Source organism: the organism of the source record quoted next, unplaced genomic scaffold (genome assembly GCF_019419815.1).
Source record: "Pyrus x bretschneideri cultivar Hongxiangsu unplaced genomic scaffold, Pyrus_bretschneideri_v1 Contig267, whole genome shotgun sequence".
Lineage (NCBI taxonomy): Eukaryota > Viridiplantae > Streptophyta > Magnoliopsida > Rosales > Rosaceae > Pyrus > Pyrus x bretschneideri.
Window position 1 is genome coordinate 42,608 of NW_025999576.1, and position 17,492 is coordinate 60,099.

The window sequence follows — 17,492 nt, forward strand, 5'->3', positions numbered from 1 at the left end:
TTGATAAGATATGCAGCAGTGAGAACACCTTGAGACCAGAATTTTTTTGGCACACCAGAGTGAAACATCAGGGCCCTAGTTTTTTCAAGTAGGTCTCTATTCTTCCTTTCTGCTACCCCGTTTTGTTGGGGTGTTCCAACACAACTGGTTTGATGTAGTATGCCATGTGTGCTTAGATAATGAGACATATTATGGGACATATATTCGGAGCCATTATCTGATCGTAAGACATGAATATTTGAAGCAAATTGAGTGTTTACAAGTCTATGAAAATCTTGAAAAACTTCCAACACTTCATTTTTAAATTTCAAAAGATATAACCAAGTTATCCTTGTGAAATCATCCACAAAGGTTACAAAGTATTTATATCCGTCAAAGGACTCTAGAACTGGTCCCCAAACATCGGAATGCACGATTTCAAAAGGATTACTAGCCCTAGATAGAGAGGAGGTGAAAGGTAATCTAGTGAATTTAGAAAAATGACACACATCACAAGAACTTGTAACCTTGCACAGGTTTGGAAACAAAAGGGATAGGACTTTATCAGAAGGATGTGTAAGGCGTCGGTGCCAAAGTTGTCGTTCCTGAATCAGGCTTGAGGTGACTTGAAAAGCCTTGGGAGTTTGAACTTGCTGGAAAAGATAGTAAAGGCCGTTTAGAAAAAAACCTTCACCAATCATCTTCTTGGTGGTGATATCCTGAAAAATCACAGTTTTTGGAGAGAAGATGGCAGTACAGTTTAGTGAGTTTGTGATTTTTCCAACAGATAAAAGCTGAAAAGGGAATGAAGGAACATATAGGGCCTCAGACTCGACATTACTAGAGATCAAATGCATTTTTCCTTTCCCTACAACCATGGCACCCTTGCCATTAGCAACTGACACTTGGGATGGACGTGAAAGTTTTTTAAAATCATACAGATTTGTGGACTTGTTGGTCATATGATCAGTGGCTCCTGAATCTATAATCCAATAATCATGCATATTACCTATTTTAAGAGCAGTTGAGAAGGATCGTAAGATACCTGGAATATCTTGTTGTGTCACGCCTTCTTTCCCAGCCAAAAAACCAGCAAACTGCCCAAGTAGAGCAGCTGGTTTGTTGTCAACATGACTGGTTGATCCTTCATTCTCCCCACCACCTTGTTTCTTGTGAAGGAAGGCAGCAAATTCATTTATCAGCATGGCCGGATTAGAGGTGAACATCTGTGCTTCCTCGGAATGAGAGGTCATGGTATGATTTGCCTTGGGTGATGAGTTGTGTGCTCCTCTAATGAAGCTCTTGTTGCTGTCCCTCCAATGCTTGGGCCTTAGTTTAGGATGGAGAATCCAGCAATGATCTCGTGTATGTCCACCATTATCACAATAGCTACACTTCACAGTGGGTTTCTTTCCTTTATATCTCCTCTCTTCACTAGCCTTGTGATTTGAGAAATATACCCTAGATTCTGGTATATTTGACTTTAATTCCACAGTCATGATTTTTCTGCGAGTTTGTTCCCTTTGGATAGTGGCACACACACTTGAGAAGGAAGGAAGTTCAGGATTCATGAGAACATGACTCCTGAGATCTTCGTATTCAGAGCTTAAACTTGCTAGAAACTGAAAGATTTTATCTTCCTCAGCTCTCTTGATCAACACGGCAGCGTCAATGGTGTGTGGCCGATAAACATTCAACTCATTCCACATGGTGGTCAACTTGCCAAGATGATGCACAAACGAGTTCCTTTCCTGTTGTAGACTAGCAATATCCTTCTTTAGCTGGAACACTCGAGCTGCGTTATTCTGATTTCCATACATCTCTTTGAGATTTTTCCAGAGAACGTATGAAGATTCCGCATAACTGAAGATTTCTGCAATCTTTCGATCCATAGAGTTGAGCAGCCATGACATGACCAGCTGGTCCTTGCACAGCCAATCATTGTAATCGGATGAGGACACATCAGGTGCTGGAATCACGCCATTAACATAACCAAGCTTCGATCGTCCTCCTAACACAAGAGAGACAGCTCTCTCCCACGGGAGATAGTTGAACTCATTTAGTAGGACCGAACTGAGACGTTGATTTGGATTGATATCAACGTCTAGATGAGATGAAGAAGACGCAGCATGCGAGTTTACTTCTTCGCCATGCACGGAGCTCTCTTCAGCCATGATGGATAAGAAAGGGAAACAGGAAGACGGTACTCAGAAGCAGGTCGATAGAGATCACTGCTCTGATACCATATTGAATTTTCTGATTTGAATTGTAATACATCTCATTGCATGGAAAGCCTTATGGGAAGGCTTTTTAATACACAATACAAAGAAAGCTTTACACCTTTGTAACCGGATGCAACAGCACATATGCAGCAATAATACAAAGTAAATGACCTCCCTGCTGTCCAGGAGTCAGCAATCACATGCAACATTCCTTTCCAGAGTGCACACCCTTGCTGTCTTTCCTTTATGGCAATGATGACTACAGTTGTAATGATGGCAGGTTACACTTTAACGGGTGCAGCCATGTTTGCTCCAATGGTGAATCCGTACGATTCAATCATGAACAGGGAAGAGAGACGCATGACCTACATACCATACATACACCCATGCTTGCCGACTAGGATTTAGACTAACCCTAGAACTTCTTCCAATAAAATTCACCTTCAAAAATTGGTGCCCTTTTGTTCCATGAGCCTAACCTAATTCTAACCAATAAACTAACCCTCAGATTATGGTACCCTGGTTTATATAACATATATATATACACATCTAAAAAATGGGGAAAAATGAAGCAGATTTGACAAAAACAACATTGCATGCATGTATATATAAAAAACGGAAAAAAAATTCCAAGAGAGCTATGGATTACTTACAAATTAAATGTTGTATATGAAGTATGACATCAGGAATCGTAGTGTAAATCGATAATACTGTTCAAATGTAAATCTACAAATTACAACAACATAATTAAAGAACTGCAGCAGGTTGATCCATATTGTTCCAAAGGTCGTCCAAGTCTATCATGATGTCATCACCATCACAATCATAAAATTGGGTGTAGTCAAAGTTAAGAAGTGGATTTGGATCCTTATCGTTGGTTTGATGATTCTGATCAAGATTGGATGGACTAGCTGGTGAAGAAGCCGCGGTGGGATCGGCTACAAATTAGTCTGGCTGGTGGTCCTGTGTAACAAAATAGTGTGCCTGATCAGCGAAACCAGTCGTACCAGTCTGCGGCGGATCATATTGAGAGGAATCAGTACCACTACTTGGGTCTTGTGGACTGGAGTAGTAATATTGTGGCATGTCCGTCGAAGCATTATTCACAAAACCATTGTGCTGAAGGTAGTCTTCTTGTCTAGCCATGCCTAGTGAAGATGCCATAGTTGGGTCCGCAATAGAATTTGGTTGGGAAAGAGTCGAAAGACATGCTGCTTCTGCAATGAAATCATATGGCCTCGCCATAGCCGTCATTGGTGTCATTGGTTCTTGTGTATCATGGTAGTGTTGTGGCAAGTGCATTTGTTGCTCTTGATTGTCTGGCATAGCTAGTGATGAAGAAGCCGCAGTTCGTTCTTGTGTAACAAAGTAGCGTTGCTGCTCAGTGAGCCCAGTCGGCAAGTTTGTAACATTTGCATGATCGATAGTAGTAGTTGTCTGCTCCTGCTGCAGTGGAATATCATATTGATTAATAACCTCATAGTACTGTGCTGGCTCATGATAGGAGTACTTTGGCTGATCCACATTAGTCACAGCAATACTACTACTAGTACTGGTTGCATTAATATTAGTCTGCTGCTGATTGTAGTGATCAATATTAACCTCAGAAGACATGGGAGCCACATAAGATTCATCAATATTCTCTGATAGCCTTTGAATCTTGTTTCTCTTGGATTGAACCACTCAAGGAGCCTCCTCGCGATTATGATCCCGATCATCCGCCTATCTCTTTCTGTCATAATTCTTTCGAATCCGGCAGATTACATATTCATCTGACGACTAGTTGAACTTGATTTAATGTGCCTGACCAGTTTAGGATCAAGGCTAAACCTGCGCATAATCCAGCAACCGCTTTCTTGACGAAATATAGTATTCCTGTATTGAAACCTTTTCAAGAAACCTATCGCCTTCCCAGTCTTAGGATCTTCGACTTTGGTCCCTGAGTTCTCGCCTTTCCATGTCCCAGACCCTATCGTGCGAGCCCGTACCCTTGGCGCTGGCCGGCTTCAGCTTGGTGAAGAAATAAAGGTCTTCATCCTTTTCTAAATTTTGTCCGCCATTGTTATTCCTTATATCTCTCGCCTCCATGCTACCGTAAAGATCGATCTCAGGAATAGCATGCTCATCCCTAAACGGTGCACCACGAACCTTGCTATACAGATAATATTCCACCAACTCCTCGTCTCTTGGATGAAACTTGTAACCCACGGAAAAGTTATTAGAAGGTGCCATGCATAAGGTAGGTATATATAACTAGGTTTTCCTTGGACGTTCTTGACAAGATGAAATATATTTCTCGGGTGGGCTGCTGAGAGAGATGGCACGTACATAGTAGGCTTTAATATATTATGGAGGAGAAGAAAGTTTGGAAAAAGTTAATTTTCTTTTTTTTTTTTGAATTCATAAACACATAAATTTAAATCATCGTGTGAAACAAAAATTTGAATTTTGGACAAAATCAATTGTCTTTTTTAGATTTATAAACACAGAAATTTAAAATTACTGTGTGGAGCAAAAACTTTAAGATCTGTTTGGTAGTTTACTTGAATTCAACTTTTTAAACTCAAAAACAATTTTCAAGTTTTAAGTCTTAAAAATTTGTTTGGTATGATTATTTTAAAAAACTGAACTAAAAAAATATAATATATTCTCTGAAAAAACAAAAAGTGAGCTTTTATAATTTTTAAACTTAAACTCATTTATTTCTTTTCTTTCCCTCCTGCCTTCTCACTCCAAATCTCTCTCTCTCTCTTTTCTTCTTTTTCTCTCCTCTTTTTTGTTTTTTTTTACCTTTTTCGTCTCTCCTCCAATCTGCTCTCTTTATTCTCTCAGTTCTTCCTCACTCCTCTTTCTATTTATCTCCTCCAATCCTCTCTCCTCTTTCTCCCTCTCTTGCAACCCTCTTTTTGGATCTCTTTGTCCAGTTCAAGTCATAAGATTTAAAATTTTTAAATCGCATACCAATCAAGTTTTTAAGTATTAAAGAAAATTGTTTTCAAGAAATATTCTTAAAAAATGTTTGTGAAATGATAAAAATTTCGAATAGGATACCAAATAAGTTTTTAGAAATTTAGGACGATGTGGGTTTTTGGGCGAATCCGCAAGCTTCCGGGCCTTGTTGAGGCCCTCCCGGTCAAATGAAGCAGGATTCTTTGACATGTGTGATCGCATTCCCTCGACCACTTCTTCCTCCTCACCCCGTCTCCCTTCCTGCCTTCTCTAACAAACCCTCTGCGACCTCCTCTTCAACTCCACGTACGTACACACCACACCAACGTCGCGCGGTCCATATTTTTTCGATCATCGTAAAAGATATAGAATAAAAACATGCATCAGCAGAGGGATGTGAAATTTCAAAATCAAACGAACAAATACAAACATTCGTTGTTTGAATAATTTACAAGTCACTCTATTGTCCAACATTGTTCAAATGGAAGCAAAAACCACGAACCCCCCTCCCTTTTCGTGCAAGAAAAGTTCACTACATTTCGAAAAAAAAAAAAACAATGTAAGCTTCACTCCCTTTAGCAAACCCTTTTGCAAAAGTTCTCTCAACTTTAAGGTATAGAAAATAACACAATGAATGAATGCAGGTTGAAAGAATTTAAGGCCAAAATTTTCAAAATCTATAATATAAATATGGGAAAAAGGACCCTGGCGGAGGTGATCAATCGAAGAAACATTTTCACCAAAATATGGGGTTGGGGCAAACGAGATCATTAGATCCTGGGACTTCAATGAGACGATTAGAAGGGAAGGGAGGTCGCAAAAATGGGATGCGACTTGGCATTGGGGAAAGGCTGCTGTCCTGTAGCCATGAACGGTGGAGGAACACAGAGCTGAAAAGCTTGGTTTGGTGCAGTCCCTGCATTAAAACCGAGGAACGAATCCATGATCATGACAGTTAAAGAATTCGCAAAACAAAAACCTATAATTTTATTACTCAGTTTTCCAATTCTAAGAATTTAGATACTTGGGTTTTCCTTTCATTATGTTTGGAGCATAAGGAAATCAACCAATAATTTAGTCAAATGGTCATCACGATGATTCTTTACTTCATCAAATTTTTGTTTCCTTCCTAGTTCAATGAAGATTCATTGTGAACGTAATAACTAGCTCATACCTTGGTGCTTGGGAAACTGGACCTGATGTGGAGTCAACATAGGACGAGCAGACAGCGGTGAGATAGCCGTTGCACCCTGCACCAAATCCTTCAATAAAAAAGGAAGGCAGATTAAACAATTGTAAATAAAAGATACAAAACCATTATTAATTGTTACTAGTCATATTTTGTTGTCTTTCACTATCATTGTTATTTCATTTCAAAGAATGTTGGGACTCATACCACTAGAATGTATCAACAACCAACAGGTATGTCTTAGTCAAATACAACTCAATGCCAGTCCTAAAAAGCATGGAGTTACCACCCCGAATTTGATTAACTAAAGAAATCATATCAAAAGACAGCTTTAATCGTAGGAGTTTTCGTATGCCATAGTATCTTACTTGAGAAACTGGATGCACGTATACAAGCTGCCCGAATCGTCCAACCATAACCTGAGGGTTAGTGAATCAGAAAAAGGGAGTAAAAACATGTAACTGCCTAAAAGAAGTTGACATATAGATGGTATTAATATCCTTCAATTACTTACAGCTTGAGAATTGGGATGAACATAGGGAGGTGCAGCCTGAACAGGATACTGACCAGCGTACCTAAGCGTCTGTGCCCTGCTCCCCACGTGTCCAACAATCTATAATCAGAAAACAACCTAAGATTAATCCTAACTAGTGCCACAACACCTCTGTCATATATTATGTATTCTATATTTCTATACTATTTATTGTAACAAGACATGTACCGTGCTTTAAACCCTTGTTATTTTAACAAAACACAAACATACATCTATGCATAGACTCATCAATCTCCTACTCACCAACAAGCATCAAATCCAAGCTCACCAACTGCTGGATCAAACAACTGCTGATATTCAAAACAATATTGTGTACTTATCTTTTCAAAATAAATATCAACTTGATCAAACAATTGGTGAGCCGATTTTCGTTTCCATTACTCAGTAAACTGAAGAACACACACACTTATATTGGTGGTGAGCTTCAAGTGAGTGAAGCTGAGCCTTTACATATGTATGCACATATGAACACACGGTAACCTTGCCAATTGCAACTACTTACAAGTAAAGCTTACATTTGTATCATATAATAACCATATGAATTCGATAATGACTACAATACATACAGGTTGTGAAAATTGAGAGCCACTGCCACCATTTCCATTTGTGAAATTATTAATGGGGACCACCTTAACAGGTAGAGAGGTACGAGATGCAAAAGGATTTGATCCAACTCCTGGCTGAGCAGCAGCAACAGGTACCATGGGGGAGTTGTTTGGTACATAACCCATGCTTCCCACTGTTGGCAATGGGGGAGGGGTTGATGTCGTGGCCTTCGTAAACGATGGTGAGAATGTTTTTGCTCCTGGGTTGAGCTTAAATTCCTAAGAAAGAATGCCAAATAATATTAATCTTATCGACTTGGTTATGTAAATAGCATACACATCATGAATTTCTAAAAACTTATTTACGTCACCCCATATATTAACTAGAATAGTTGGACTTGGGATCGCCAGGCATTAAGGTTTCCATAGTATTAGGCCACAAAAACCATAATCTATGACAACACAACTACCAACAGAATTAACACAAGGTTCTTAGTGGCCCAACGTGTGGTGCATAAATTAGAAGCATAAACAGATGGTCAACCATTCTAAGTTAAGAATATGAAACAATTTCGTCCCAAAACTATATACTGAACCAATATGAAATCAATTGATAATTCAAGATGAATTGAACATGGTTCATCCAGTGGTAGTTTTACCTTGGTACTTCTAGTAAATTCTGAACCCTGAGGAGGGGCCATTTCAGTTGATGTTGCCACCAGTTGGTGATATGAAACATCCACGGGCGGATTCAACGAAGTTGAGACACTTGAAGAAACAACACCAGATGAAATGTCTGCTGAAGTTGTCCTTTCACAACATTGATTTTCTGTATTAACAATTACAGTAGCAGGATCATGAGATACTTCGTGAGGTAATAACTTGGATGGGATCTTTGTATCATGAACTTTATCAGCCTGCATAAAAAATTTGCACTATTATCATATAACATGATTACAATGTGAGAACAATCTTGGCAGAGGTTATCTTTACATACACTTTCTTCCCTATAAAACTCTAGTTTCTGTTTGAAATCATCCTGTTTCCCTGAGGACCCATCATTTTCAACCTGTCTGCCAAAAAATTGACCGGAGCCTGATGATTAAAAGAAAATAATAGCAGACAGTACGCAAAAGTAATTATTGTACGATAATATGATAGTGTTGAGCACAGATAGCAATTAATGTATAATAGTATGATAGTGTTGGACACAGAGAGCACATGCCGGCAACCATGTTTCTGTGTCACAGATATAGGAGATTATCCAAATGGGATCTGTATAGCTAAACTCCATGCCATAACAGCTGGTAGAGTTTTATCAGCACGTGAGCACTCCTGATACCAGTGTCAAGGCAGAGAGCTTTAGCACCCAAAGTGTCACTCCCCAAGTATGAAATAATATTAACAGAAATAAGAATAGAACCCATACCTCCCATTAACTGGGCGCTAGGGGCTTCTTTAATCTGCATTGGAAAAAAAATAAAGTTGTAACAAAAACCTGAAAATGCTTTATACAACTTGCGTCCATAAAAAAACACATACTCGGCATCATGGACCTATATAAGATATTCTAATGCCATTTCAACTCATGTACTTAGAGATTCTTTTTAAATGTGATACATTTTAACTCATGTTAGAATAGAAAAATATTTGTTGCTCCATCCTAACAATTTAAGTGTTTGAAAATAGTGGTAAAGCAACCACACTGTTCATTGTATACAGTAGTTGGTATGATTTGGTTGGTCTAATCAGCACAATGCCCATCATTGTGGACTTTTAAGTCACCCTACATAGTGCACAGAGCGCAGGCACCGCATGCAACTTAAGGTGAATTTGGGAGTAGCTCAAAGAGTACATGGATTATTATTTGGAAAACTTTTTCTAGTAGCCTCCAACATTAAGAATATATTTAAGTTGCAATGAGAAACTGTGTGAAGTTAGGAACATTATACTTGCAAACGACAAATGCCCCCAACAGAAAAAAGTGTTAAGAAGGCGTGATCAGGGTTCAAATCCCTGCAATCACAACCTTCCAATCTGTGTTGAATTCTACCAGTGTGTTAAGAACTAAGGATTCTCTAGTGGTGAAGAAAAATTCAAATATGACACGGAGAGCTAAAATATTAAAATAAAAAATTGGTCAATTGCTCACCATTTTTAACTTGATTGCTTCTTCAAATAAGTTTCTAAAAACAAAGAATCTGGTGCAGTGATAGCCATAAGGGGGTGCTAAAATTCTTATGAGGGAAGCAGAAAGTAAATCATTTAATTTTATGCCAACCAGTTTTTAAACTCTACAGTTTAGCTTTTCTTTTTATCCTCATTGATGTTTACAAGATTTTGCCAGTTTTATTAAAGCTATAAATCACTAGGAGAAAAAGAAAAGGGCTTTTGCAGGAAGGCTCACTGAAATGGTGAATAAGCATTCTGCTTTCATTTTTATGACATGTCAACTGCCACAGATCAATTGAATTCATTTTATGCAACATTGTTGCATTTTTAGGTGTTCTTGATTGAATTTCATATCCAATTTCCATTTTAGTTTTTCCTTTCAAAGTGCTTTTTCTGCATTTAATTAGAGTGCTAAAGTTGGCCACGTTTTTGCTCCCTTCAATAGATTATAGGATTTTTCCTTAATTTCTATAAAATGAAAAACAAGCTCGTAAAAGATATGGAATGGTAATATATGACTTAAGAAATAAACTCAGCTTATAAAGTATATAGATAGAATTATGCATATAGAAAATATTTACCTCTGATAAGTTTATCCTGTCAATTTTTCCATTTTTAACTTCCAGGGCATTTATCGCATGTTTCAGAGGAAATTTCCTCCCTTCATGCTCCTTTACAGCTCTCTTTGGGGCAACACCATGAGCAAGGCCATTTCCATTTTGCATTGGGCCCCTGCTTACATAGGTAATTATGAATACATAACTTTACACAAAATTGAATTTACAATAATAACTAAGGTACATATTATATAACGGTATCCGTTCCAGCAGGTAAAACAAGCAATAGCACAAGCTATCTGCCAGTACAATCAGTTGCTATGCTGAAAAACTCTTGATATTTTCAGTTGAAACGAACTAACAAAAAACTTCTTTGATCCACAAAACTTAGTGTCACAACTTAGTGCAGATAATTGTACATACAAGTTCAACACTCAGAAAATACCTAAAACCGTCCATTTTCTTCTTATTTGTGGCAGAATCAATTGGCTTCTTTACATCATTCTTTGAGCACACATCAGAAGAAACAGTATCCATAACAGCTTCAGTTTCGTCGCCAGCTATATTTCCAGTAACACCATCAGCTGGAAGCAAAACTCCCTGAACGATGTACAAAGAGCCAGATTTAACTAAGACAGATTGCTTAAGTTGATTCTGAAAAAAAGAAAAGAAAAAAAAGAGGAATGAAATGAATTACATACCATAGCAACAACTTGGACAAGGTCACTGGAGCGAATCACAAGAGTCTCGATCAGTGCCCCATTTCCTACATTAGCATCACTCTTCCCCTTTTTGGTCATCCTTGCTTTCTTCAAAACAATACCTAAACGAGACAAAAACTGACTCAATAAATCTCGCTCAGAATCATGTGCCTTGAGTGCTTGTGTGTGAGAGAGAAGGATCATTGTAAGTTTATAACACACCAACCGTGTGTATTCAGAATTAAACTGCCGGATAATCTAATTAAGAGCACGAACGCGACATACTCAGCGGTTAGACAAAAGGATCCAGTCTTTCCAAATCCAATATAACAACTAAATCTCACAGCCAAAATTCCAATTTTTCTATCCTCCTGCGCATTCTCTATAATTCACCCTTGCTCAATGAAAATCAGAAGCAATCATGAACAAAACCCGCTATAAACCCGAGAAACCCAATAAAACAACCCAGATCAAATACCATCTTATCCTTTCCATCCCAAACACAACAGGATCACAATAACCACTCAAGAAAACGAAAACCCAGATACAATTCCTCACAATAACAAAAACCCAGATACAGTTGAGCTTAATATTGAATATCCCGAAACAGTTATAAAGAATTCACCATTTTCAAAAACGCATTGAAAGGAAAACAAAAACTCAATAGAAAAGAAACACACCGTACTCAGTCTCCACAGAGGCAGTGTAGAAGATTCCAGAATACACAGAACCGTCCTTGACGTGGACATCAACTGGGAGGCCAATGATGCACATGGTGGCAAAGAGCAAGGCCTCGCTCAGCGAAGAAGAGAGGACGAAGAGACAGTCTCGTCGTCTGTGAAGTCTCTGTTTCTGCAACCCATTTTTCTATTTTCTCTGTCTTTTTCCGATCCAACCCAGGAAGTTTTGGCCTTCTCCGTGTCTGGTTGCAGTCGGATTTTGGAGGTTCGATAAAGAGGGGAAGGGAAGAGATCTGATGAAGCTGCCGCCAGGGAATTCGAAATAGGAAAATCGCTTTCTTGTGCGCTAGTGTCTCTGTTTTGTAATGATACCAAATATTTAAGAAACGGAATTATTAGTGACACTCACAAAATTTCATTTGACATTCTAAATTTTTTATGTTTGAAAAGGAAAATACATTTAGGAGGAGTGCATGATGAAATTTTTTAAGTGTTAATAACACTTTTCTTTAAGAAATTTCATTCTTTTTCTTTTTTATCCCTCACTATCTATGCTCCCAAGTTATATATTTTTTTTTTTTTTTCAAATGTTTATTTTATTTTTTTAATTCTTTTTGGTGTTTCTCTTAATCTTTAATTTAAATTATATATTAATGAAATTCTCTTCATCAATTAAGAGAAGGTGAAAATATATTTTTATCTTCTATCATAAAAAAATAATTAAGGACAATAACATAATTTTACAAAATAAAATTGTGTTTTATTTTTTGTTTTAAATCATCGCTTATAAGTGATTTCATTATCTCTAATTTAAAAATAAAAAATAAAAAACAAACCTATCCACCTCTCTCCCCACTCTTAGACCTTCTTCAACCGAAAGGTCAGAGAGCTAGATGGTCGAAAATAGTTCAAAAACCATTTTCAACCAAGGATTAGGCCAAATGGCTTGTGGGCTCTACGGAATCTGAAAGGACCAAAGGGCAATCCGACTTTAGTGATGAATTCCAACATAATCTTTGTAACGAAAAGCTGAGATGGTTGTTTACCCAAAAAAAAAAAAAAAAAAAAAAAAAAGCTGAGATGGCTTGGAAAGAATCACACCCAACCAAAATTAGATAAAAACCTATGATTCGGTCGCTAAAATCATTCATCTTTTTATTTTTTAATGCTAAAATCACAGATCTAAATTCACGTAATATGTAAAACTCATATCCTCAGACGTCACGGAGTCATCGTCATCCAAGAGTCGAGTCCAACCACATATTAAACCAGTCTAATTTAATGTAAGGGTGATGGTGGAAATGGTGGCTGGGAATGATAACGACGAAGATGGTGGTGGCAGCCAAGGTTGGTAGGGGTGATGGTGGAAATGAGGATGGGTAGGTGTGCGATGATGGTGGTACAAATGGTGGAGCCAAAGGTGGTGATGCTGACGGGTGATTACGTCAATACAGATAATACTATGGTGGAGTTTGGCTGGGCTTCCACATTAGTTTGCGAGAGTTCGACACTTATATATAAAAATGACGCAGCATAAATTTAATACTTATACTACAACCGCTACACAAATATGAGTTTATAACTATAAGAGTCTAACTTTAGAACGCATCAATTTATAAGTATCACATTCAAATTTCGCAGTCCAGTGTAACGCACGTGATTCTTATATGAGCTAAATATATTAATCACACTCACTTTTTCCGGGCTGTAGAAGGCTGCGATGGCGTTTATAGAGGTAGCAGCGGTAATGGTGTGAAAGTATGGAAATAGTGAAGGAAATAACATAGCAAATAAGCCTGACAATAAACAAACACGAATATCCCGCTGCTCAATATATAAAACTGCAAATAACACACATAAAGTGCATCGTCTCCCGAGTCTCACTCGGGGCAATCAAGGGTGGGAAGGAGGAACACAAAAGAGAAAGAAAATAAACATTGAAAGTTGACATGGCACTCCACAACATCATACAACAGCCAACACTAAATCCGCAACCTAAGATGCACCGGAGCTCGATGATACCCCCACAGCTTTCAACATATGAGGCAGGCAGCTGCAAATCACTGCAACGGTGGAAGCAAATTCGCATCATGAACAAGCCTAATTTGATATCAAGTAACAGAACTGCATTTAAACGAGTGATGATAGTTACCTGCTGTTGCTGTTGATATGCACCGGGCTGCTGGTAGTTTCCATATCCAGCAGCATAGCCTCCATAATACAGGGCAGGGTCTTGGGCAGGAGGAGGTGCATATGAATACGCATCGTATCCTTGCGGATATCCATAAAATCCAGCACCACCAGCGCCATTCCACTGTGCTTGATCTGGCTGGTTCTGAACCAATCCAATCAACCAACAGATATGGTTAATACAGAGTATGTAGAACAGTAAAATGTCGAAAAACAATAAGGTCGCAAATAAAAACCTGTTTGCTTGTAGGACTGCGGCCCCATGAAAGCCGAATACTTTGTCCTCCTAATTGTGTTCCATTCAACGATCCCAATGCTTGCTCCGCACAAGACCTGAAGCAGTGTACATGCAGATGACAAACATGCATATGATAAGTATTTTACAAGGAAAGAAAGAGCAAGAGCATCAAGGAAACTTATATCAAGACTACCAGTGGTGCTGAGCTGTTACCTGTTAGCAAATTGAACAAAACCACAACGCTTGCCTACTGGTATCTTCACATGAACAAGCTCACCAAACTGGCTAAAAACTTGCCTCAACATGTCATCATTCACACTGGGATCCAGACCCCCAACAAATATCTGCACTTGAAAGTTTCAGGAGTTACTATCATGTAGCAAGAAATGTACAATGCCAACATTAGAACAAACTACGCACTGTTGTATTATTTGGATCAGCTTCGCCTGGATTTCCTTGAGTACTTGGATACGAAGCTGCAAATAACAAACACATAAGCACTAATTTATGCGAGCTAGTATTAGTAGCACGGATAAAGTTTTCCACACATTCAAAGAACTGATGGTTCAGTTTACACCATGCTATTATGGTTCTAAAACTCAAAATCTAAAATTGAATCAGTTTGTCAAGTTGACATGTCAAACAGAACTCTGTGCAAACTTCCATGCAAATTTTCTATACATTAATAATACGCTCATTTGTCTAAAGGTCTATGTCCTCCTACTTCAAACAGGCAATGTTTAACGAAGCATTCCATTTAACTGTTATGGTTAGCATATTACATGATGCACCTCCCAACTGACATTCACCTCCCAACACTACCAATTTGATTTTCTAACAAAAAAGTATTTTTATTTTAACAAGAAACAATGAACATCATAATTATCAAGAGGTCAAAGCAGAAAGGCAATTGGAATATCAAACATAATAAATTACAAAAGCAGATACTAAAAAAATGAAGAAACAAAAAAATCTAAACACGCAATTGAATAGATTTCTCAAAATCTATTCAAAGAGTTAGACAGATCAAGTAGACTCCATCCCATAGAAGTCTAAATAAAAGAGTGCTTCATAGATCTATTCCTGATACAATATTGGAATCCCACTTTACCACAAATTACAAAGTGGCACTTCTACCTAAAACACAGCAAAGAGAGGCAGACGATAAGATGCAACCATATAAGCAGCTCACAAAAAAATTAAAAGGGAGCTTCTATTGACACTCTGAAAAAAAAATCATTATGGACTCCTCCCTAGTGAAAAGAAATAAGTAGTGCAGTGTCTTTTCTGGAGTGCTAATAACTATTCCCAAATTTAATGGTGTTTTCATTAGACATGTGCACTAGTGCATCGGCTTCAACTAATAGTTTAAGCATTTCATGCAGAATTATAATCTGACTTAAGATGAGGGCTGAAATTTGGGAACACATTCTATCCTATCAAACATAGAGAACATTGTGGAACTGATCCACAAAGAAAAAACACACTGGTTCTTCAACACAAGCGAAGTATTATAAGAAGGATATATAAACTTCGGAAATGGAGTAAATGTAAACCCGACTGCCAAATGGAATAAATGTAAACCCGACTGCCAAATGGAATAAATGTAAAGCTGACTGGTAAATGGAATAAAAGTAAAGCTGACTGGTAAATGGAATAAATGTAAAGCTGACTGGTAATGGAATAAATGTAAAGCTGACTGGAAAGGTAATTCTTGAGTAGCATTAAATGCCACGAGAAAAGAAGTAAGAAGCTTCTGACATAAACAAAATAACTGACCTAAAATGAGGCCACGCAATAATGTGGAATCATTTCATCTGAAATCAGTTCCAGGCCCTCCAAAATGAGAGCCTCTCGGTGTCCTGCTTTAAGACAACATGAGTTTTACATAAGTTTTTGCATGTTTTAACATAATTAAATGTGCCCAAGTTTACAAAGGAAAGTACTCGAAGGAAATGACTAAGTCCCGCCAATCTTCAACTGAATAATTAAAACGACGGCAAATTTAGAACACTTGTGAGAATGTCACCTCAAGAATAGAAATTAAAAGCCCTAGTGCAACTTACCAAACCATAGTTAACATAAGGTGCAAGATATTCATAAAGTACAAGAACAAAACAAACATCTAAGAAAAGTATCAACTGCAATGAAGTTGCAAATTCAGCTTCAGAAATATTCGTATGGCTATTACAAACCATTATGCAATACTAACTAGAATACATACCTTTCTGATATTGCTGTCCACCACTGGCTGGTTTCTTAGTAGCCGCAGGCCCAATCCGCATGGGCCTAGTAGAACAAAATTGGCCGTTCATCTCAGTCATGGCTCGCAATTGCTCACCTTCATCAGCAAACCTAACAAAACCATATCCCTTAGATCGCCCTGTGGTCCTATCAGTTACAACCTTCGCACCCTTGACAGAGTGGTAATTTTGTCTAAATGTTTCTTGAAGCATGTAATCAGTCACATCAGCAGCCAAATCCCCGACAAAAACTGTAAAATCTGGACCATCATCCTGTCGTCTCTCACCAGCACCTAGGGTTGCCCAATTCAGTCTGAAATTCTGCTCCGTGTTAGGCATAAGAGTTCCATTGTATGTCTGCAAGATCTGCTCAGCTGCAGCGCGAGACCTAAATTCAATAAAACCATAACCTTCTGGCAGACCTGTTAACTTGTTGCGGATAACCTTTGCATTCACAGCCTACAAAAAACTCACAAAAACAAAAAATGAATACAACATAATGGGGTCCGCAAACAAAGCACATATACCTAGAATTTAATAGAAAATATCAATAGGCATCTCAAACCCTAGAGCAACAATTGGTTGAAATCTTGACCAAAGCAACTATAGTTTAATATTTTTATCGTAGTGTTTTACAAAAATAAAATTTTCAGAAAGTTTCGGTTTTTTATTTTACATATCACATCTAGAACCAAACCCTAAATTTCAAATTTGAAGTAGAACAACTTCAATCAAAAACCAATCGACGTAAATTAATCGAAAGGAAATTCACATAAATTCAAACCCTAGATGTACCTACACACAGACACATACAAATAAATCCAAATAATCCTATGCGTGCGCGAGTATATACCTCTCCGGTGGGACCAAAGCAGCTGAGGATATAAGCCTCGTCCATCCACTGCAGCAAGTCACCGATCCAGAGGGAGCGGATCTCATCGGGGCCGGGATTCTGTGTGGTCGTGTACTGCTGAGGCGCCTGCTGGGGCCACCCAGCCTGCGCCGGAGGGGCTTGGCCCTGCTGCTGTGGCGGCATCATCATCCACTGCTGCGGCGGCTGCTGCTGGTACTGCTGCTGCGGATCGGACGGAATCTGTTGTGGTACCAATCCTCCTGATGGTTGCTGCATCATGGTGAAGAAAGGCGGGTGTTTACGTACGGCGATAAAGGCGTCCTCGTGGAGGAGGAGGGAGGACTGCGGCGCGGTTTGGGAAAACCGAAAACCTGAATCCCGGATTGGGTCTGAGAAAGAAGGAGAGATATTTTTAGTGGTA

General features: G+C 38.4%; 2 protein-coding genes and 1 non-coding gene across 3 annotated transcripts; all 3 read right to left on the bottom strand.

Annotated features, from left to right (window-relative positions):
* Window positions 1-630: 630 nt before the first annotated feature.
* On the bottom strand, window positions 631-1,485 carry LOC125478816. Its single transcript, XM_048587456.1, has 2 exons — window positions 1,025-1,485; window positions 631-698 (listed from the first exon to the last, which is right to left on the bottom strand). The coding sequence occupies exons 1-2, from the start codon at window positions 1,476-1,478 to the stop codon at window positions 670-672; spliced, it is 483 nt and encodes a 160-aa protein (XP_048443413.1). The 5' UTR covers window positions 1,479-1,485; the 3' UTR covers window positions 631-669.
* A 4,048-nt stretch (window positions 1,486-5,533) lies between these two features.
* On the bottom strand, window positions 5,534-13,332 carry LOC103943805. Its single transcript, XR_007259616.1, has 13 exons — window positions 13,243-13,332; window positions 11,548-11,734; window positions 10,868-10,989; window positions 10,612-10,766; window positions 10,191-10,341; window positions 8,780-8,900; window positions 8,435-8,532; window positions 8,097-8,354; window positions 7,459-7,716; window positions 6,854-6,952; window positions 6,708-6,758; window positions 6,325-6,412; window positions 5,534-6,066 (listed from the first exon to the last, which is right to left on the bottom strand). It is a non-coding gene; the product is annotated as a polyadenylate-binding protein-interacting protein 4 (transcript).
* An 18-nt stretch (window positions 13,333-13,350) lies between these two features.
* On the bottom strand, window positions 13,351-17,482 carry LOC103943836 (polyadenylate-binding protein RBP45C). Its single transcript, XM_048587430.1, has 7 exons — window positions 17,072-17,482; window positions 16,200-16,677; window positions 14,396-14,451; window positions 14,189-14,319; window positions 13,974-14,070; window positions 13,700-13,882; window positions 13,351-13,610 (listed from the first exon to the last, which is right to left on the bottom strand). Exons 1-7 carry the CDS (start codon window positions 17,348-17,350, stop codon window positions 13,608-13,610), a joined length of 1,227 nt encoding a protein of 408 aa, XP_048443387.1. The 5' UTR covers window positions 17,351-17,482; the 3' UTR covers window positions 13,351-13,607.
* Between the last annotated feature and the right edge of the window lie 10 nt (window positions 17,483-17,492).